The 21,047-nt window shown below is 44.3% G+C and overlaps 1 protein-coding gene across 3 annotated transcripts in view; it reads right to left on the bottom strand.

The window, feature by feature from the left end:
- apba1a (amyloid beta (A4) precursor protein-binding, family A, member 1a) overlaps nucleotides 1–21,047 on the bottom strand; it is a 54,417-nt gene that overhangs the window by 9,017 nt on the left and 24,353 nt on the right. Inside the window, exons 1-8 of one of the 3 annotated variants that reach the window (XM_031878231.1) lie at nucleotides 20,929–20,979; nucleotides 20,033–20,100; nucleotides 13,563–15,246; nucleotides 9,927–10,025; nucleotides 9,775–9,814; nucleotides 8,394–8,539; nucleotides 5,528–5,560; nucleotides 5,046–5,132 (exon numbers count right to left, since the gene is read on the bottom strand). In XM_031878231.1, coding sequence (XP_031734091.1) covers nucleotides 5,046–5,132; nucleotides 5,528–5,560; nucleotides 8,394–8,539; nucleotides 9,775–9,814; nucleotides 9,927–10,025; nucleotides 13,563–15,155 — 1,998 coding nt within the window. In that variant the 5' untranslated portion in view covers nucleotides 15,156–15,246; nucleotides 20,033–20,100; nucleotides 20,929–20,979. Of the gene's footprint in view, nucleotides 1–5,045; nucleotides 5,133–5,527; nucleotides 5,561–8,393; nucleotides 8,540–9,774; nucleotides 9,815–9,926; nucleotides 10,026–13,562; nucleotides 15,247–20,032; nucleotides 20,101–20,743; nucleotides 20,909–20,928; nucleotides 20,980–21,047 lie in introns of those variants that run through there. The other 2 variants (XM_031878232.1, XM_031878230.1) reach the window with 2 other exon arrangements.

Genomic DNA, 21,047 nt, shown 5'->3' with positions numbered 1-21,047 from the left:
AGTGAGGAGGGGACAGGGGACGTCCAGCAGGTGAGTGAGGAGGGGACGTCCAGCAGGTGAGTGAGGAGGGGACAGGGGACGTCCAGGAGATGGAAGAAGAGGGGACAGAGGTGGTCCAGCAGGTGGAAAAAGAGGGGACAGAGGTGGCCCAGGAGGTGGAAGAACAGGGGACAGAGGTGGTCCAGGTGAGTGCACAAAGTCAGGATGACAGCCAGGTGAGAGAAGGAGGACAGGAGGAGATGGGGGAAATACAACAGGGCGGTAAGGTGTGTACTGGAGGACAGATGGAGACTGGTAGGAGACAGAAAATAGTAAAAGAAAAAGAAAAGCGTGAGAGTGAAAAAGTGGTGAAAGATGTCGGGTTGACAGGCAGTGAGGTGGACATGGAGGGAGATGAGGAGCCGGTTAAAGTCCCTCGTCTGAAAAGGAAAACAAGGAGCAAGGAAAGCTCACAGGCAAAGAAACCAGCAATAAGTACAGGAAAAGGAAGCCAAGGAGCAGCAGAGGCTGAGTCCAGTATGGAGGAGGGTTCTGCTGCTGACAGCGAGTTATCTGGCGTAAGGGCTAGTAGACGTAAGAGCACTCAAGGGTACAGTGTGGGGAAAATAAAGGGTTTTTTACAGAAAACAAAAGGGGAGTCGAGTTAGGAGACTACTTCTCTGACGAGGAGAAGCTCTCCAACACTTTAAAGGCACATTTGAGCAGCAAAAAGAAGGGAGGCTTCACAGACAAGGAAGTCTACAGAGTAAAGAAAATAGTTTCAAAGATAAACAAAGAACTTGACAATGATGACGGGAATGATGAATATTAAGATCTCACAGGTCTTTTTCAAGTCCAAGATAATGTCTTGTTTGTTGGTTTTAACTTATTTAATTATGAGTCTTTTAAACATAAGCACGCTAAATATAAATGGAGCCAGAGACTCAGTGAAGAGGTCTCTAGTCTACCAGATGATGAAAATCAAAGGGACAGACGTGATGTTTCCACAAGAAACTCATAGCGACTCAGCCAACGAGACCGACTGGAAGAGAGAGTGGGGGGGCGAGGTGGTGCTGAGCCACAGGAGCACCACCAGTGGGGGGGTGGGGATCCTGTTCTCGAAAAGATTTGCCCCGGAGACCCTAGAGGTGGAGCAGGTGGTGGAAGGCAGGCTGCTGGTGGTGAGGGCAAAGCTCGAATTTTTTAACTTTGTCTTCATAAATGTGCATGCTCCTGTGTCTGGACCTGAACGAGTGTGTTTTTTAAAGGTTTTAAGCAGAGCAAATGTGGAGGACTTTTTATTTTTGGGAGGAGATTTTAACTGTACGGAGAATGAGGCAATAGACAGGAACCACCTGGAACCTCACGGGCCTTCTCAGAGAGCACTGAGGCAGCTGGTAGCAGAGCATGAGGTGGTTGATGTGTGGAGGAGGATGAATGGAGACAAGAGACAGTACACATGGGCTCATTCGAGAGGCAATTTGTTTTCCCTCGCTAGACTTGACAGGTTTTATTGTTTTAAACACCATTTCAACATCTTTAAAAAGTGCAGCATGCTGTCTCTGTTGGGTTTACTGACCACGCTCTGGTTATGTGCAACATTTTTATCCCCAACGTAAAGCCAAAAAGCGCATACTGGCATTTTAACATGTCTCTTTTAGATGATACACATTTTAAGGAGGTTTTTAGGTTTTTTTGGAGCAGTTTTAAAGAAACAAAACATGAGTTTAACTCTTTAAAACAGTGGTGGGATCGTGGGAAGGTGGAGATAAAGCAGCTCTGTCAGCAGTACACTCTCAATGTCACACGGGACATTACCAGATCTACGAAAGATCTGGAGTTTGAAATCGTGGAGCTGCAGAATTTAGCAGAATCCACTGGAAATCGAGATCATATTAAAGATCTCAAGTCTAAAAAGTCTGCTCTTACAGACCTGCTGGGCACTAAGGCCCAGGGGGCGCTGGTCAGGTCCCGCTTTATGGATGCAGCGCTGATGGACGCACCATCCAAGTTCTTCTTCGGACTAGAGAAGAAGAATGGGCAGAGCAGGGTCATCCATGCTCTACGCTCTGACTGAGGCCAAGAACTCAGAGACCCGAATGAGACCCGGAGGAGAGCGGTGAGTTTTTACTCTGAACTCTACTGTAGTGAATACACCAAGGACAATGAACAGTTTGAGTCTTTCTGTGGAGAGCTTCCAAAGGTCCCAGAAGATGTGAACTCTACAAAGAGTTCTGGAGCGTGATGGGAGAGGATCTTTTAACCGTGTTCAACGAGAGTTTTAAAGACATGATGCTGCCGCTCAGCTGCAGGAGGGCAGTAATAACTTTACTGCCAAAAAAAGGAGACCTGCAGGAAATCAAAAACTGGCGTCCTGTGTCCCTTCTCTGCTCCGACTATAAGATCCTGTCCAAAGCGCTGGCCAACCGGCTGAGAGAGGTGATGGACCAGGTGATCCACCGAGACCAGACCTACTGCGTGCCTGGTAGGAGCATTCTGGACAATGTGTCCTTAATTCGTGATATTTTGGACATCTCTGGTTCTTTGGGCATTAAAACTGGTCTCATTTTGCTAGACCAGGAAAAGGCTTTTGACCGGGTTGAGCACCTTTACCTCTGGAAGACTCTAGAGAGTTTTGGCCTCAGCCCAGGTCTCATAGATATGATCAAGGTTTTGTACCAGGACATTGAGAGTGTGCTGAAAATAATGGCGGCCTAAGTGCCCTGTTTAGAGGGGTGAGACAGGGCTGCTCTCTCTCAGGGATGCTGTATGCGCTTGGCTATCGAACCCATGTTTTGCAAAATCAGAGCGAACATTGAAGGTCAGGTTTTAAAGGGTTTTAACAAAAGTTTTATTTTATCAGCTTATGCTGACGACGTTGTGGTCTTTGTTAAAAGTCAGGAAGAGGTCAGTAAATTGACAAATATTGTAAAGGACTTCGGCACCCTATCAGCTGCAAAGGTGAACTGGGCAAAGAGTGAAGCACTGGCAGTGGGGAACTGGAGGGAGGGTCTGCCCAGCCTACCAGGGGGGTTGACCTGGAATAAGGATGGTTTTAAATATCTTGGTGTGTATGTGGGGAATGAATGTATTGAAAAAAAGAACTGGGAGGGAGTTGTGGAGAAAATGCAGGGAAGACTGGCTAAGTGGAAATGGCTGAAGCCACAGATGTCGTACAGAGGCAGGACTCTGGTCATCAATAATCTGGTGGCTTCGGCTCTGTGGTACAAGCTGGCCTGCATGGACCCCCCTAAAGGCCTCACACAGAGACTACAGGCCATCATCACAGACTTCTTCTGGGACAGGCTGAACTGGGTCCCTCAGAGCGTACTCTTTCTACCTAAAGAGGAGGGGGGTCAGGGGCTGGTGCACATTGACAGTAGAGTGACCACTTTCAGGTTCCAGTTTTTACAAAAGTACCTTACAGGTCCAACGGATGTGGTGTGGAGAGAGGTGACAGACTGTATTTTAAGGAAGGCAGCTGGTCTGGGGCTGGACACTACACTTTTTTTTAATGGATTTTAACCTTTTTAAATTGTGTGGATTATCTCCCTTTTACCAGTCACTTTTTAAGGCTTGGAACTGTTTTGAATGGAAGAGACCAGAACCTACATGCTCCCTACACTGGCTGCTTCAGGAACCGCTGGTGTACGGAGCCAGGTTGGACATCCAAGACGGCACAACACCAGGTCTGACCAGCATGCTGTGCTCCTCTGGAACCACCACCCTGAGGAGACTAGTGGATGTAGCTGGGCCCAGACTGACCGACGCATCTGCAGTGGCTTCTCTGCTCGGACTGAGATCCATCCGGCAGAGCATGAGGATCCTGAGCAGATGGGCGGGGAGACTGACGGAGGACAAGGTCGAGATGCTGCAGGAGTACGAAAGAGAGGAAGCTCCTGACTCCACAGATCCATTTCCGGATCTAGAACTTATTCCACGGCTGAATGGGGTCTCAGGACCCTTATTCAATGAAGCGGAGTGTAAACTCTTGGACCTCCACACAGTGAAAGGCAAAACTATCTACACAAACTGTGTAAAAGTGCTCAACAAAAACAAACTGGACCAGAGAGCCGACACTGTGTGGAGACAGAAACTGAACTTGGACATTGGTGTGAAACCACGTTGGAGGGTTTTATATAAACCTCCTGTTAACAAGAGAACTGGAGACCTACAGTGGAGGATTTTGCACGGTGCTATTGCGGTTAACGCTTTTATTTCTGTTATTAATCCCACTCTTTGTAGTCAATGTCCATTCTGTGAGGAGGTAGAGACCGTGTTCCACTGTTTTTATTATTGTGACAGACTCTGCAACCTTTTCAACACACTGCAAGATGTTTTTAAAGGGTTTGGTGAGACCTGGTCCAGGATCACCTTCATTTTAGGAGTCTTATATAAAAAAGTGAACGCCTCCAAATGGAAGCTGTTGAACCACTTGGTTGGAGAGGCCAAACTGTCAATTTACAAAAGTAGGAAGAACCGAGTAGAGGACAGAGCAGGACAGGAAGCTCTCCCTATGTTCATCGCTCTGGTCAGAGCAAGAGTTTGGGTTGATTTTAGATATTTCAACAGTATGAACAACATGAAGGATTTCATTGAAAAGTGGTGTTACAGTGAAATAACATGTTGTGTGGCTGGAGAAGAACTAGTTTTTAACGCTCCTTTTAACACACTGTGAGGAGTAACTGTTTTGTTTGTTAATATTGTTTTAAGTAAAATAAAGGTTTTCTAAAAATCTCTCACACACACACACACACTTGTATTTGATATTGTTTTACCGGTGTGTGTGGGTTGGTGATGAAGCCGCGCCCCCCCTGTAGTTCCCCCAGTTTGGGAACCACTGCCCTAATGGAACCACACAGAGACTGCAGACACCCATCCGACCTAAACCCCGACTGTGGAGTTTACCGGTCGGCAGCCCATGCAACTGTGTAGCATCAAACGTCTACGGTGCACTTGGCTCCATTTGAACCTTGTTGTCTTTGAACTGCTGGTGATGTGAGGATCCTTTCTATGCGAGGTGACAGGAAAAGGCCCTAAAGTTGTGTGTCAGTCAGAGTGAGTACCTGGGAGTCTGCATTGAGCACTTTGATTCTCTGGGTGGAGATGAAGAGATCCACCTCTGTCATGGGCTGAGGCTCTCCCTCAGGGGCCTACACACACGCACACACACACATTCCCAAGGCAATATTAGACACGCATCCATAAAACCTACAGACAGACATAAAAGGTCCAAAACGTTCACGAGCAGATGTTACTGATGAACAGACATTAGAGGTTAGAGCACAGTGAAACAGTTGAGAGAGTGGAATGAAAACAATGGTGAAGGGACTGGAGACCAAAGGAAGGGGTCATAACAAATGAATATCACCCCCGACAACACAATAAAGCTGGATTCAGGAAATGTTTGTTCAAATGACAGCACGCTGAAGAGGACACAGAGGACAGTGAGAGACACAGACAGACAGACACGGACAGAGACAAAGAGCCAAGCAGAGGACAGAGAGACACTGTGCTCTGCGACGAGACGGACACGTAGGTACTGCACCTTCTTCCTGTTCTGGGCTAACTTCTGGGCCGTCTGGCAGGCATGGAAGAAAGCAGACAAGAGAGTGATGGGTTAGAGCAGTGCACAGGAGACACAGGGACGTCAGACATGTCGCTGCACTGCACAGTGTTTCTGCTCACATTGAATAGTCATTTGTGTGTGATGGACATCACAGCTGGCTACACCCCAGCAGCACATCTATGTAGTATTCCAAGTCAGAAGACTTTGCGAGCCCTGTGTTCATTTGCCCCGCATGTCCTCTTTTTCATTTCAATCCCATACTGAAGCTGAGGCTGTGGAACTACGTTGTGCTGCCCTCTTCATTGGCCTCTGAAAAGTACAACGGCGTATAGGAGCAGATGGGTAGAAAAACTAATTGCGGTGCCGTAGGAGGGGGGTAATAATCAGAGAATTAAGATTAAAGTTGAGTAGAGTTAAAACTGAATTTGACTGATAGAATTGTTACAGTATTATTCTATTCAAATGTTTTGTAGATATATATATATGTATATATATATATATATATGTATATATATGTATATATATATATGTATATATATATGTATATATGTATATATATGTGTATATATATATATATATATATATATGTGTATATATATATATATATATATATATATGTGTATATAAACAATACAAAATAGTAATAATATTAGACTACTTATATTACCTTTCCTTCTTCTTTAAAGGCACTCCAGTGGCTTGCCTTCTGTGGTGATTATCACTATGAGATTTGAACTATTTATCAGTTTTGGCATCATATTTATTATGTAGTAGATATAGTAGAACAGGTTACCAAGTTACCTGTATGATATTAAGTCTATCAACATACATCCTATTCTAATGGTTCAATCAAAAACAGCCACATCCCCCTGTGTCCAGAGAGAGTGATTGGCTCCAGGGCAGAGCCCCCTCAGCCTCTGACAGGTGAGACGAGACGAGTGCATCTGTCCTGACCACCATCTGGCTGTAGAATACTTCATGCCAACACACGGCTCCGCCAGCACACTGCTGTTAGTGTTCATTCTCTGTTCATACTAAACCTGTATGCTCTCAAGGTACAGCGGGAGCCTTTGGATATGTCACCATGGAAGGCCGTATGAAGCATTTGCATTGGCCTTTCTCTACCAGCAGGCATCTCTGTTGCATTTGGCTCCAGCACAGACGGAGAAGCTGACTCTCAGCACATTTCTGTACGGAACCACATCAGCTCCATCAGCTCTTCTATTCTCTTAGTGTGAAAAGCTTCAGACTCGTGGGACTGGCTGCACAGAGACGGAGCGATGGCTAACGTCTATCAGACGATCAGACTTCACACGGATGTTGAAGCTCATATGTTGCAGAGGAGCGGTCTAGTTGCTGGACGTCTCAGGGAGGAATCCTTCACGATGTGTGCTGTGTATATTAATATTCTCTTTGAGCACACACTCCAAGCTGGTTTTCTGACAGTTGCAGTTTTAGGTATATAAACAGTGGTCTTTATGTTTATAGCAACATTATATCGGTTACCAAGTTATCTAAGCTATAAATGAAAAGATATGAAGCCAGAATAAATAAAAATCTAAAATACAACATTGACATTTATCCCCGACTCATTTGCATAATAGACTAGTCTAAGTGTGACGTAACTATTACAAATAAATAGACTGTAACACAATACAGAATACCATAAAATAGAACAAACCACGCCCGTCTTCAATCTCGACTTTTTACTTTGATCTAACTACATATCTGTTTCTTGACTGCATCTTGCACGGTTGCGATGCTCTCGCAGTCATGAAAATCTGTCCAAAGACACACTCCTTTGCCGGGAGTAGCGCGTGAGGCACCTCCAGGAGACGCACCTTCAGTTAGCGGATAGCTGTAGCAACTCGAAATTCAGACAGGGCAAACCCCAGCGCTGGGGTCTGATCCTGGGTGACTGGCCCGACTCCATGCCGGATCAGCAAACTTTCTTTGGCCGGATTAGACACAGAGATAGCCCACTATGAGCCCCGACGATTGGGTTTACGCTGGCTGAATGTGAGCTACTACAGCTAGACGCTACCTGCCCTCCTCCCAGACAATAGTTTGCTGGTGGCAGGGAGGAGGGAACTAAAATACGAGTCGCTTTCTAATTTAATCCAATAAACAAACTATCAAAACGTACATAGACATGCACCTTCAGTGAGACTGACCAGCCCCCGGGGCAGCTCTACTTCTTGGTCCTCTCATGTTGGACTGAGGACAGACTGGAGCCAAAGTGACTCACTATCACCCGTTCAAGTACAAATGGTATTACAAGACAGGACTGGCCGTGGCTAGCTGGGTTAGGGTGAGAGTAAGCTTCTTCCCTCACAAAATACCTCTAACGAGCACAAACTCACCTTTCTGCTTGTGGCCTTGAGGATGGCCCTATTGAAAGCCACAAGCAGAAACGCGCTGGTCCAATAGTAAAGTTCAGTATACGACAAGCGTTGCTGCATTTTGACCTCTCCCGATATCAAGTTATTAACAAATAGTAAACTATCTGCTGATAATCTCAAAGCTGAAAGACATGAAATTGTATTACAGAATGAGCCTGATCATCATGGCAAATATATACTAGTGTACTGTAGGTGGTACAGTCACTTAACAAGACTTCGGTCATAATTAAGTAAGACAGGAAATAAGAAAATAATGGAGGTCTTAGAAAACAAGGACTGTTGAAAACACCAGATAAAGTATGATGTACGGTGCCTACATAATGTATTGTTTCTATATTTGGTGCCAAAACCAAAATGCAGCAGTCTGACTGAGCTTGAATCATAAGAGAATGACTACGGCTTGTAAAAATGCAAACCAGGGAGTGTTAACGGTGCGTCTTCACCTTGATGCGGCTGACGGCCTCCTGCGCCTGCATCATGCGGATGTTCTTGGACGGCGTCTTATCCGACAGCAGCTGGGTGGAGCCCAGGTAGTTAGCTGCAAAGATGATCCCATCGATCAGGTCCTCTGGGTCACATGGGCCTGGGACTGGAGGGGGGGAGAGCGGTTCAGTCTCACTATATGACACAATATTTACCCTCCCACTTTGAGATTAATATAGTAAGTAGAAGAAGAAGAACTTCATTAATCCCTCAATTGACATTGTTGTTGTTGGTATTCATTACACACACATGCACACTGGGGACCAATAGACATGCATTAGTGGAGAGACTTCAGAGCGAGGGGGCTGCCACATAGTACACGGACAGATATATGACAATCATGTTAAATAATCTCATTGTAACACAATAAATCATGGTGTTAATGTGAGTGATGAAGTGGTGAAGTTTGATGGTGATATCTGTGAGTTCATGTGTTGACTCTATTCACCTGTAGAGTCTCTAAATGTGTGTAATGTAACTAAACGTCTCTTTAAAGGACGTTTCCTCTCATCAACTCACTTCAGCAGCTCTTACATACAGCAGACTGTACTCTCACTGCTCTCTGTGTGCTGAAGGTTACCACAGAGCGCTTTGTTCACACATCACTCACACACTCATTTATTTATAGATAAACCCTCCTTTTCACATTTAAACATACCTTTTCAGGAAACTGGTAATACAAAAAACTATTGTGCTTGTGTAAGTAATCAACTGGGGAAGCTGGTGAAACTCCTGACAAAGTAATGGCCTTCAATATTTAGTTTAGAGTAAAAAAACAGATTTCCAGGAAATAATTCTGGTCCTTAGTATCTTCTCTAAAATAACCATAACGCTGATAGAAAACTAGTGTTTTTGCATTTTACAGTCCTAATCCACAGTTATTACACAGACACTACAATATGTGTCTCCAGGAAACAACTCTGGCCTTCAGCTGTGATTACCGTTGAAATCAAGAGGAAACGGGCCACTGGATCTCAAGTTAAGAGATCACAGGGTGTGAAGTAGGAACGTTATGCCCCGCTTAGTACCCCCATGTTAGGAAGAACGTCTTGAATACCCCCACCGTAGATACAACTTGATAAAGTGCGCTCTGGGATGCGGGATGCAGTTGGAGGCTGCCCTGCTTTACTTTGGTTGCAACTCCGTCTGATATCACATACTAAAAGTTTGTTTGTGGCGCGTTTCACAGTCTCTAGCAGCATCTCGTCTTCGATTGTCTATGAGGCACTTTAATATTCTCTGTGAGCCGAGTGTCAGAGACATTGCTGCTGACCATTTACCATTCATCCTTTCACCTCACGCAGCGCCTCCCCTCAGACTCCTGGCTCTCGAAGCACTCACCTTCTACATATGTGGGGAAGGACGCGAGGCTTCTCCTGGACTATTCATGAGAAAAAGAGAGCAGAGGGATTTCCTTTCAAACATGACTTCAACTTGATGTGCAAAAGTGAGAATTGGACTAGAATATCGAATGAAGAGTGAAGAACACACACCTCTTTACTGGAGGGGGAAGATTCAAAGCTGTCGTCCTGCAGCAGATGTCTGCTGGATGACTCTGCTCCTGGAGGGGAGGGCGAGCCGGAGCTGGGGGACTGCAGGGAGAGAAGAAGCAGAACACAAAAATAAAAGTGAAAAGGGAAAAAGCTATCGGCGGAAGCGACCGGGTTTATAAACCGGTCGTCTTACATGTAGATATGGACTGAAGGACATTCGGCATGACTAGAAAGCTTAAGGTCTAGTGTTGTAACTCAAATTTTGCAAGTTTTTAGTGAGCTCCCGAGAACAAACGTTATGTCAGAATGATCTGAACTTGGAACAAAGGTGCACCAAACTGTGTGGAGGTGTGAAAGACACCTTTTCTAAGCCAGAACACTTGCATCGTTGCAGACGCCTCACGCGGCTAACGTCGAGAGCGCTAGCGACACATCTCATCCCGCTCAGAGTCGGACGGATCGCTGCTTAGAGGCAAAACATCCCGACGCATCACCTCTGTGTGGGACGGAGGGGTGGCACATTGTCATAACACAGAAACATACGGACCAGCAGGAAGCATCCCGCAGGCTACGGCTCAGATAAACGGTGTGTTATAGTCAGCGGGGACAGGACTCCCTCTAGCCGTGTCTTTCCATGGAGATAGTCGTGGTTTTGTTAGTGCGGCTTTTGAGATATCTGTCTCTGAAATTTCTGCCTCAACCCCGAAACAACAAAGGTGAAGAAATTTAATTAAAATTTTTGTCTGGATTCTTTTCGAATTTTATTTATAGTTTATTTATTTTTTGACAGCATATAGTTATGATCATTTTATATTATGAATAAAATGTTTAGTGATCTAAATATTATTTTATTTTCTTATTTGATTATGTCTTGTCAAAATAAACTTCTGTGTTCACAGGAAACGTACAGTAAGTACTCTTAATACGTAACATGTACACAGTGTTGGTTAAGTAGGTTCTGTGTTTGTTTCGACCCAACAATCCACCACGACATCCCCCCCCCCCCCAGCGGATTGTCGTCCTCTTTATACGTCAGCTGCTCTGCATGCCCGTCTCATAATGAAGGAGATGGTTTTACATTGAAGTTATTTGAAAGCCCTGTGCGTCTCATGCACGCGCTAAAGGGAGCCTCTGTGCGTTGGGAGTGAGAACGGGCTGCATTTTAATATGCATGTATTTCAATTATTAAGTCAACTAAAAAAACCATCACACATCAACAACCCAATAGTATATAAAGTCGTACTTTTGATACTAAATAGTGTTGATTTGTACTTTAACTGAGTTCTTCCTTCATAGTGTGGTATTATTTGACTGAACTAACGGATCTCAATAGTTCTTCCACCGCTGTCATTATCGCAGGATGACAGGTTCTAATAGACATGACTTAATAACAATAAACTATCAGCTGTGAGAGAAAGAGCCATAAGAGAAGAATAGAGACAAAAAATACGGAGTTGGAAGAGCAGTAAGCTAATATTTTGGTGATGATGGCCATATCTTACGTTGACATACGGAGATAAGCTTCTTAATGAATCCTCAAAAGAGCTTTCAAATGAGAAGTTCGGTCTTACAAACATGTCATCTTGTGTCATTAAGAACTCTCAACAAACTCAGGAGACAATTGATTCCACCACTACTACAAGTACAACCCATCACTTCACCACGCTAATGTAAAAGAAGATCACAAATTCTTTGACCTGTCCACACCTCATCTCCACCACGCTGCTCTGTCTGCTGCTTCTGCTTGGCTTGTTCCTCCTCGAGCTTCTCTACTTGATAGATCCAGAAGTTCTCCATGGCTTTCGACGAATGCACAAAACCCAGCTGAAGCAAACAACAAGACGCCACAGACGGACTGGTGTTGAGGGCGGTGGCATGCGGTTCAAAATGCAACACCGGTCGTCTACGGACGGGGAGTCAGCTGCTCGGGTGACACGCTCAGGTAACGGGGTTCATCGGGGATTCAACAGGCCGGGTCTGAGCCTCTGTCTGTGTATCGGCCTGGATTTGCTCTGACAGCATGACGTTGTGTCTTTATTCGTCAAATTCATTTACACTTTATGTTGAGGACGCATTAATTACAAGATGAAGTTTAAAGCAGAAGTGTATGTTCCAATCACGGTGATAAAACAGAAAAACAGCCGATGTGCTTCTGTTATTGGATACTCAGTGAATTATTTAACTGGTGTTGCCCTTTACCTTTTTCTCTCTCTCTCACCCTCACTGAATAAATCATTGGGAGGAGGGGGGAGACAACAGGAGGGGGTGAATACCAAATGAATGGGATCTGTATTCAGGCCGAGAACAATGATGGATAAGAAACAACGTGAGGCGTAGCATGCTATCCTAATGACAGGGGAGGTCTACAGAGTATGGAAAGGTTTCTGAGCAGAGGCAGATCTACGGATGGGCCTCGATGTCTGCAGGCCCACCTAGATCGACAGCTTGCAGATGTATGAAATAATAATGTTTGTTTTAATGTTTGTTTTGTCTTTGTGATTAATAATGTGTCAGTCACCAGCATGGATAAGGCCATAATGATGAGGCCTGGCTTGCAGTCTGCGTCCCCACGTCATCCCAAAGCTGCTGGATTGGGTTCAGGTCAGGACTGGAAGCAGGATACTGTCCACAATGTATTGTATGCTTTTTATGCTTTTGTATATTATGGAGCATTACGATTCTTTCTTCAGCTAAATTTAAGTATGGGGCCTAGTATAGGGTTGCAAAATTCTGTGAATATTCACGATGGAAACTATCAATGGGAATTTACCTGGAATAAAATGGAACTATAGGGCTTGCTTGCTCCAGCTATGTTTACCATGTAGATAGAAACAAAGCTTTTACCATATCATAGGCAGACAAAATCCATTAATCTGGAAAATACAGACATACAGTGTAAAATGTGCCATGTGGCTACATCCTACGTGGTAACAGGTAGCTAGCAAACACTAGCAGAGGGTGTTAACAGGTCAGAAACTCTATATGTTGCTTCTGTTGGTTAACTGAGGTATTAAGAAAAGTCTCACGCATGCACAGGCGAGCTACTCGTCGGTTCAAGTCCAGACTAGTCCTAAATGATAAACGCCGTCCCAATTTACTTCAATTCATAAAGACTTTTCTCGGTTTTTTGATTCTCCGTTCATTGTGGAGGTATGAGAGAAGTTTAGTTCAAGAATTCAAGGTAACACGGGGTGAGTCATTGATATATAATGGTCATTTTTGGGGGGTGTAGTATTCCTTTAAAGCCTTAAAAGGACGGTTTAGGTCGATGATTGAAAAACGCGTCACTGACATTATTTGAGCTGTAGCTTGCCAGAATTCTACGTGTTATGACAATGTGCCGCCATCTGTTGCACACGGAGGTGATGTCTCGTGATGTTTTGCCTCTAAGCTGCGATTTGTCCAGTCGGACAGTCCGACACATTCAGTCTCTGAGCGAGATGAGTTGTGGGACCAATACTGTTGATGGTACTGTATACATTAAGTGTTCCGGTCTTTCTGCCCATTCTTACCACTTTGACACCACTAGAGGTAAATGAGAAAACATTTAGTTTTTAATTTGGTTGACTTCACTCTTTAGAATAAGTGAACAAAAACAACAACACATTTTTTGCAAACAATAGCTGCTCTACTTACATCAGCCCCCAGTGATGGCTGTAGGTCACACTCTGCAGTGGGGCTCAGGTCCTGCCTCATTACCCAAATGGGTTCCTTGGGCTCATCGGGTGTGTATGGAGATCTCACCGTTCTAGTCTTCACCTCCTCTATGGCCTCCTTAATGTCCTTGATGGCCAGGGATATGGCGTCCCTCTTCTCTTGACTGTTCCTCACTGCTATAAGCTCCTCTGAGGGACTCGCAGCCTGTTTCCCAGGTGGCTTCCCTGGGTTGGCAGACTTGTTGTTTTTCTCTGAGTCGGTTTGGGACTCATGTTGTTGGGTTTTTTCTTCACCCTGCTGAAACTCGTTCTCTTCATCTATGGTGTCTTCCACAGCATGGTGAAGACTCTGAGAGCTCAGGCTTTCTTTGACCTCAGCCACGATGCTGTCAATGTCCTCGTCCTGGTCGCAGCTGTCGGCGCGTGGGTACGGGGCAAACTCGGCCTCCTTCTCCGGGCTGTCTGACTCTCCATCCGAGCGTTCGTCGTAGTGGCGCAAACGGGAGCCCACCGCTTCCTGCTGATGGTAGTGCCCACCACCCGCCCGGACTTCCAACAGCTGAAAGCCGGCCCGCCTCTGTCGGAGTGACTCCGTGTCCTCGGCCCTGTCTGCAGCAGATGAATCTGATGCGGGAGCATCACAGATTTCCTCGTAAACATGCTCAGAGAGGGAGTAAATGTCATATGGCTCGGAGTAGGCTTCGTCCGCAAGGACACCGTCTAAACTCTCCAAGCTCTGACCAGCGGAGACATCGGCCCTTTCTCTGGAGTGGCTAAGGGGCTGGGTGTAGACGTAGTTGGAGTAGCCAGCGTTCAGCATCTCCTCTGCTTCATCCTGTCTCTGGGGGTTTTGAATATCAGGCAGGGGTTCACGTGGCAGTGGCGGGGGCTGAGGAGGATAGTTAGGATGTAGATGTAGGTGTTGCTGTTCAGCCTCGGCACTCTCAGTGTACCCCTCCGCCTCCGGCCGAAGCTGGACTCCGTAGTTCCCCGCCTCGTCCTCCGCCTCTGGCTGCCCCTCAGGCTCCAGGGACATCATCCCCAGACCATCGTCCCCCTCGGCCCGGTCAGTATGGGTGTGGAAGCCGCTCTCGGTGCTCGCTGAGCGGGCAAGCACTGAATCGTCCCTCTCTCGTTCATCTTCCTGGGTCATCTCCGCGTGGTGCTGCTTCTCCTGTTGTTGTGACAAGTGTTGTGCTCTCTCTGCCTCCCTCTGCTGCCTCTGTCGGTGCCTCTGCTGCTGGGCTCTGATCCGGGCCTCGCTGTCATCCTGTCGGCGATAACGTGTCACCGCAGGTCGGGGGATGGGCTGGGACTGCTGGGGCTGCTGGGGCTGCGGAGACTGAGCTCCGTGTTGAAGCTCCGCCTCTTGCTCCTCCTGCGGTCTGCGCTGCTGGGGCTCCCTCGCTCTGCTGCCAGCGCTTCCTCCGGCAGGGGCTTCAAAGCGTCTGTAGCGCTTTTCCTGGTTGCTGGGGTTACGGGACCGGCTGCTGTGGTTATTGTGGCGGTGGCGAGGAGGGGCATCGGCTTCCTCCATAACCTCCTGGCCGAGCTCTGTCTCCTGGGGGTTCATGGCTGTCTGGTCCTGGTCGATTGAACTGAGTCAGAGAAAGGTCATCAGCAGGTGCCTCTACGAGGTCAGGGCAAGGGCTGCTGGGAAGAGACTGAAAGTGGCAGAGAGAAAGGGAGACAATGTGAGTAAACAGAATGAGTATGATATGAGTGAAATGTATTGTTAAATTTCTGGTCACACCAGAATCTGACACAGAAATTCGTGACTTCTTGCAAAATAGGGGGTCCTGGAAGTTTGGTGACAACTTGACTACTACAGAGCTGATTGGCAAAATATTGCAGCTAGTGTGCTTCCACTCATACTCTAGCCAGCCACATTTGTATACCATTGACTTTTGACTCATAACTGTCTAAAGACCCATGCCTCTTTTGCACTCTGCCAGTTGCCGGGGATCAAACGGCAAACCTTGTGGTTGGAGCCACAGCCGTGCAGTGGTACCTTTGGCTTGTGTCGTCCAATTGCCTCTGTAGGGCAGAGTCATTTCAAACAGGATCAATATGGGGGTGATTGAGTGCTGCAGGGGTGATGCATTTTGGTTGGCCAACCAGGAAGTAAGCGTCGCACTGGTTCCCTCGACAAAGAACAAATGGGATTTTTCCATTGGATTTTAAATTAACACAGAAAATAAACGTTTGTGATACTAACAAGTTTTTTCAGCAAGACAATCTTCACGAATGAACATCACTTTTATGATCTTTGAAGCACGAACGCAATCGTCGCGTAAAAAATCTAACGTTAGGCTATAAACAAACTACACCATGGCTGCATGACTTCACGTCGACACCACTGAGCCAGAGGCAGACTGGTGTTGGTTGTAGTCGTATTTAGCCACTTGTTAGAAACTGCCTATTTGAAGACAGGTAAGAGCTTCTACGTATTTAATGTCGTAGAACAAAGTTTGATGAAAAACTCTTGAGCTCGTGTTAACCACAGACCGTACTTCAGGCATCTAACCATTCAAAAACAAAACATTGACCTTGAGATGAGGGAACCAGAAGTAGGAAAATGCTGACTCAGTTCCGGGTTTTAGGACTCATTCCTGCAGCACACTACATACAGAAAAAATAATGTATCAAACTGCAATACATCGGACTTCCTCATGTCATCACGGTCCAAACACAAGACCTGCATATGCCTCCCTTCCTATCAATCTTCTGGCTGCTCATCACTCATCAACGCAGAGTGAACTGCAGGCTCAGCCATCACTGTCAGAGGCAGCATCAACACATCGACTGTAGCACACTGTCACTTCAGCCGCGGTTCATTAAACTATGCTCATCATTTAAAAAGACAACAGATCCAGCTTTCACAGTAAGCGCCTAAAACAAAGGACTGTCTTTGCTTTCTCGTATTGTTCTCTTCCGTCTCATGTTGACCCCAATGAATTACTTGGTTTAATATTCTCCAGCATAAAAACAAAAGAGGCAGAAAGAAAACACATATGATGTTAAGTGGGAGAATGTTTTCACAGATTGTGCCCGCAGAAGGTTGTAACAAAAATGAGGACCTAGTCATGCAGAACCATGAGAAGGAGAGCATGCCTGTTGGTGCTGCTGCTGGGTGAACCATCATAGCACTCGGTTAGCCTGCTGCCGGCTAATTCAAACGGAGGGGAAAGGCAGGACACTGGCCGGAATACATCAGAGCCCAGCAGACGGAGATAGTGGTGACTTGAACCAGACTGGCAGCCTGAAGCCCTCTAGAGGCTACAATGCTCATTACACAAACATTATAATGATTATAATGTATTATAAATGTCCTTATAATGCATTATAACAGTGATTATAATGCATTGTAAGGACATTTATAATGCATTATATCAGTGATTATAATGCATTGTAAGGACATTTATAATGCATTATAACAGTGATTATAATGCACTGTAAGGACATTTATAATGCATTATAACAGTGATTATAATGCACTGTAAGGACATTTATAATGCATTATAACAGTGATTATAATGCATTGTAAGAAGATTATAAAATAAGACAACTATGATAATTATAGTACACTATGCTCGTGCCAAAAAAAGCAATTCAAAAGTATTATGATACGTAACCTGATGAGTCATAAAAGGCTTATCAATATTTATGAGTGCTTATGCAGTACAATAAGCAAATGATAACACGTTATAAGTATGTTTATAATGCATTACAGACATGAACATCGTAGAAAGTGTTTGCCTATTTATCATTAGATCTATCAATGTGACAAAGTGAAGAAACAAAAAGCACTGATTTCTACTTCCTGTTAATGTTTATTTAAACTGATGACGAGCAGGATACACAGGTGGTGGTTAGAAAGTAATAACCAGACATTTAAAGTGTCTACTAGTATATCCCACAACAATGTATTTTGTAAAATCTTAATATGCTTATTCAATAGGCTGAAATGCGTATAATTCAAAGTAATTTTCATTTAAGGTCACTGGAAAAAACACTTTTCAGTCTCGACCCAGAAATTAGTCCTTGGTGCAAAATGCAGAGAACTAGGTTATTTAGGAGAGGGACCAAGGACACACAGAGACAGTGGGGTGTTACCATAGAAGCGCAGAGAAATAGACGTTTACAGCCCACATTTAGTTATTCTACACAGAAACTACCACTTGATATGTGCAAACAATGTAATGTTAAAAGTCACTTCCAGAACAAACACACAGCATTTGCTGAAAAGTGTCACGCTGGAGATGAGCGACAAAGAGCGATTTCTGAGCTGCTGCAGCAAACTCTCCTCTTCATAAGAGTTTGATATTGTTATAACAAGTAAAATTGCAATAAAATGTCAAGAATTGTCTTTATTCTTGTTCTATATTTTCATAAATACAACAAACTATAGTTTTTGTATATATAATATATAACTATATATAAGACTTTATAAGCTGTGATATCAAATAGCTTTTGCGGCTCCAGACACATTTTATTTGGTGGAAAATAGAGCAAAATGTCTCTTTCGATAGAAAAGGTTGCCGACCCCTGAGCTAATACTACTGTTATTTCAACTACTATGACCACTACTAAAGCTATTACTACGACTACTGATACTACTACTTCTACTACTTCCAGTGGCGGGCCGTGCATGTTATACCTGGGCCTTCAGTGCTGAGTCAGCTCCTAATAACCTCATGATGACGTCACAGCTACGGTTATTTGTTTCTATGGCGTAACAATACACGTATTCGTATTAAACCATTCGGTACGAGGCTTACCAACCGAACAATACATTTGAATAATACTAGTGCATTTGGAAAATGCAGAAGCTTAAATTGTGGGAAACATAATGTTTTCTGCGCTCATGTAGTAGACAACAGGCTGCGACCTCTGAACCCAGAACAAAAAAACAAAACCGATTACCGGCTGATACACCAGACTCAGGTCTCACTAACTATTCCCCTGGCACTATATAAACTCTGGTCCTGCAGTCTGGGGTTGTCAGGTCGTACCATCTTTCACCCGCTTCAACCCCGTAGCATCTTCTGCCTCGAGCGCCTGCCTCCGGTGTCCGTCGGTCCGGGAATCCCCCGTGCCCTCCTTTGTGTTATCGGACTACACACCGTCGATCTGCCTACCCTCCGGTGTCGAGCCACGGGACTCACACCGTCGATCTGCCTGCCCTCCGGTGTCGGACCACGGGCTCCACACCGTCCTGTCTTTATTCTGGCGTAATAAAACCTATTATATCAACTTCTGCCTCCTGTGGTCTTGCTATTGGGTCCTAACCGTGAACTCCCGTGGCACAAGAAGTATATTTAAATTGCATCTCTTACACACATGAAGATAAAGTTGTGAACACCGGCTGAATATCTATGATCAGAATCATTATAACTGCTGCTGTGTAAAGGGAATCCTGCTGCTAACAAGAACCTGATGTGTTTAAGGTGTTTAAACCAGATGTTATTGACCTGTTGTTCATATAGCAGTTCTTTAAAATAAAAGTGCTCAATACGCTACTTTTGAATTCATTATTGAACTTTGCCATAACAATGAGATTAATCGCATTTAATCGCAAAAAATATCATGAGATTAATCGCGATTAAATATTGTAATCGTTGCCCAGCACTACTTCTTATATATATACAGTTTATGTCTCCAACACGCACCTGGCACATGACGTATTCCTGTTCTACACTCTTCCACTGATCAACAGGTGGCGCTTACATGCCAACTAATTTAGGGAAGATGGTGTTTTTCAAGCTTTTAAGAAAAAGCAATTTAGCAAATGACACATCCCTTCCTGTGAGCTCTCACCTGAAGAGACGTCAGGTCCTCATGAGGCAGAGCTGATCAGCTGTCAGCTGGCTCCTCAATGACTGCTAATGGTTGGGAGTTTGTATTTGAATTTATTAATAAATAATACAAATTATTTTGCAGTTGCCTCTGCCAGCACAGCCTCTGTATACCACAGTGTGTATATGTACTGCTACACTCATTGTATGTGTTGGTATTCTGTTTGTTAACTCATTATTCAATATTTCACATTGATGATTAGAACGTCGAACAGTTTGTGGAAATGATTTAGTAGGTCAAACTTTATCTTACATCAAAGAATACTTTCTATTAAAAATGTTATTGCTGAAACACTCTCTCTGACTTTAATATTATACATGATCATTTAAAAATTAAAAGGAAAAATTCTATATAATGAAGGGAACAATTGTTGTAAATGTCAGCGACGGTCCGCCTGCAGCCAAATATTTGTGGCCGTGCGGACTGTACGCATAGCAAACCCACCCTTGGGGACAATAAAGTACATATGATCTTATCTATATGATACATCTTTAAAGGAACACAGAGACAGCCGAGTGGTGATGAACTCCTGGCGAACAGCGTTGTGGTGTATTACCGTAAGTACTGTAAGTTTGACGGCAGCTCACTCACCTTTTGTTGTCAGCTGAACGTTGACCGCAGTAGGTTTAGATTCAGTGATGTTTCTTCTGAAGTCTAACCTGTAACAGAGAAGAAGTCTAATTACAACATGAGTGCAGTCGACAATAAGAGCAGACAACTGTCTATCAAATCTAACTGTAACACGCCCAAGTCTATAATGCATTATAAACATACTTAAAATGCATTATGATCTACTTACAGCACTTCATACTGACAGTTCATTCATAAAGATTCTTTATGCTTTGCAAAGACCATAGTGTTTTATAACTCACAGTTTTAATACATTATAATCTTTTAATCATAAATTATAATCACAGCTGTATATTTAAGACTTTAAGGTAAAAATACATTTTACATTTTGTGTGTTATTCTTGCAGAGTTAATCATATTTGTTTCACTTTACTTAAAGCACACAATGACCACAGCCAGTGATTATAATGCATTATAAAAAGTATGATATAAGCATGATAATAATGGTAACTATAATAAAAAGAATGTCAGTGAGTGACCACCAATTATGAAATATTATGAAACTTGACCTTATAAGTTATTATAAAATGCTAGTGCGTTAGGATTTGTGTTATAAAGCAGGGCATGTATGAGTGCTTACAACTATGATTGTACAGTGCTATGAGCATATTAGAATGCATTATATGCATGTTTATAAAGCATTCTAGACATGGACGTCGTAGAACGGGTTACCAAGCTAACGTCTCAGAGAACCTCAGGAACTAAGCAGAGCTCTACATGAACCCTAGAAGAGGAGAGACTCTGCTGCAGAATAACAAAGCAGGGAGATGTTTTCTTCTGTCCTTGTTTAAATGTGAATATTAACTCTGAGGATGTCCCCCCCTCTCACACACACACACACACACGGTACAGCTCACAGCTTGTCAGAGGGATGTTGGCTCTACTGAGAGCTGTAACCCAGATGTCCTCTGCATGGAGAAGATAAGATAAGAGAGAGAGAGAGAGAGAGAGAGAGAGAGAGAGAGAGAGAGAGAGA

The sequence above is a fragment of the Anarrhichthys ocellatus genome, unplaced genomic scaffold (genome assembly GCF_004355925.1).
Source record: "Anarrhichthys ocellatus isolate YVR2014 unplaced genomic scaffold, GSC_Weel_1.0 scaffold168, whole genome shotgun sequence".
Taxonomy (NCBI): Eukaryota; Metazoa; Chordata; class Actinopteri; order Perciformes; family Anarhichadidae; genus Anarrhichthys; species Anarrhichthys ocellatus.
This window is presented reverse-complemented; position numbering and strand designations above follow the sequence as displayed.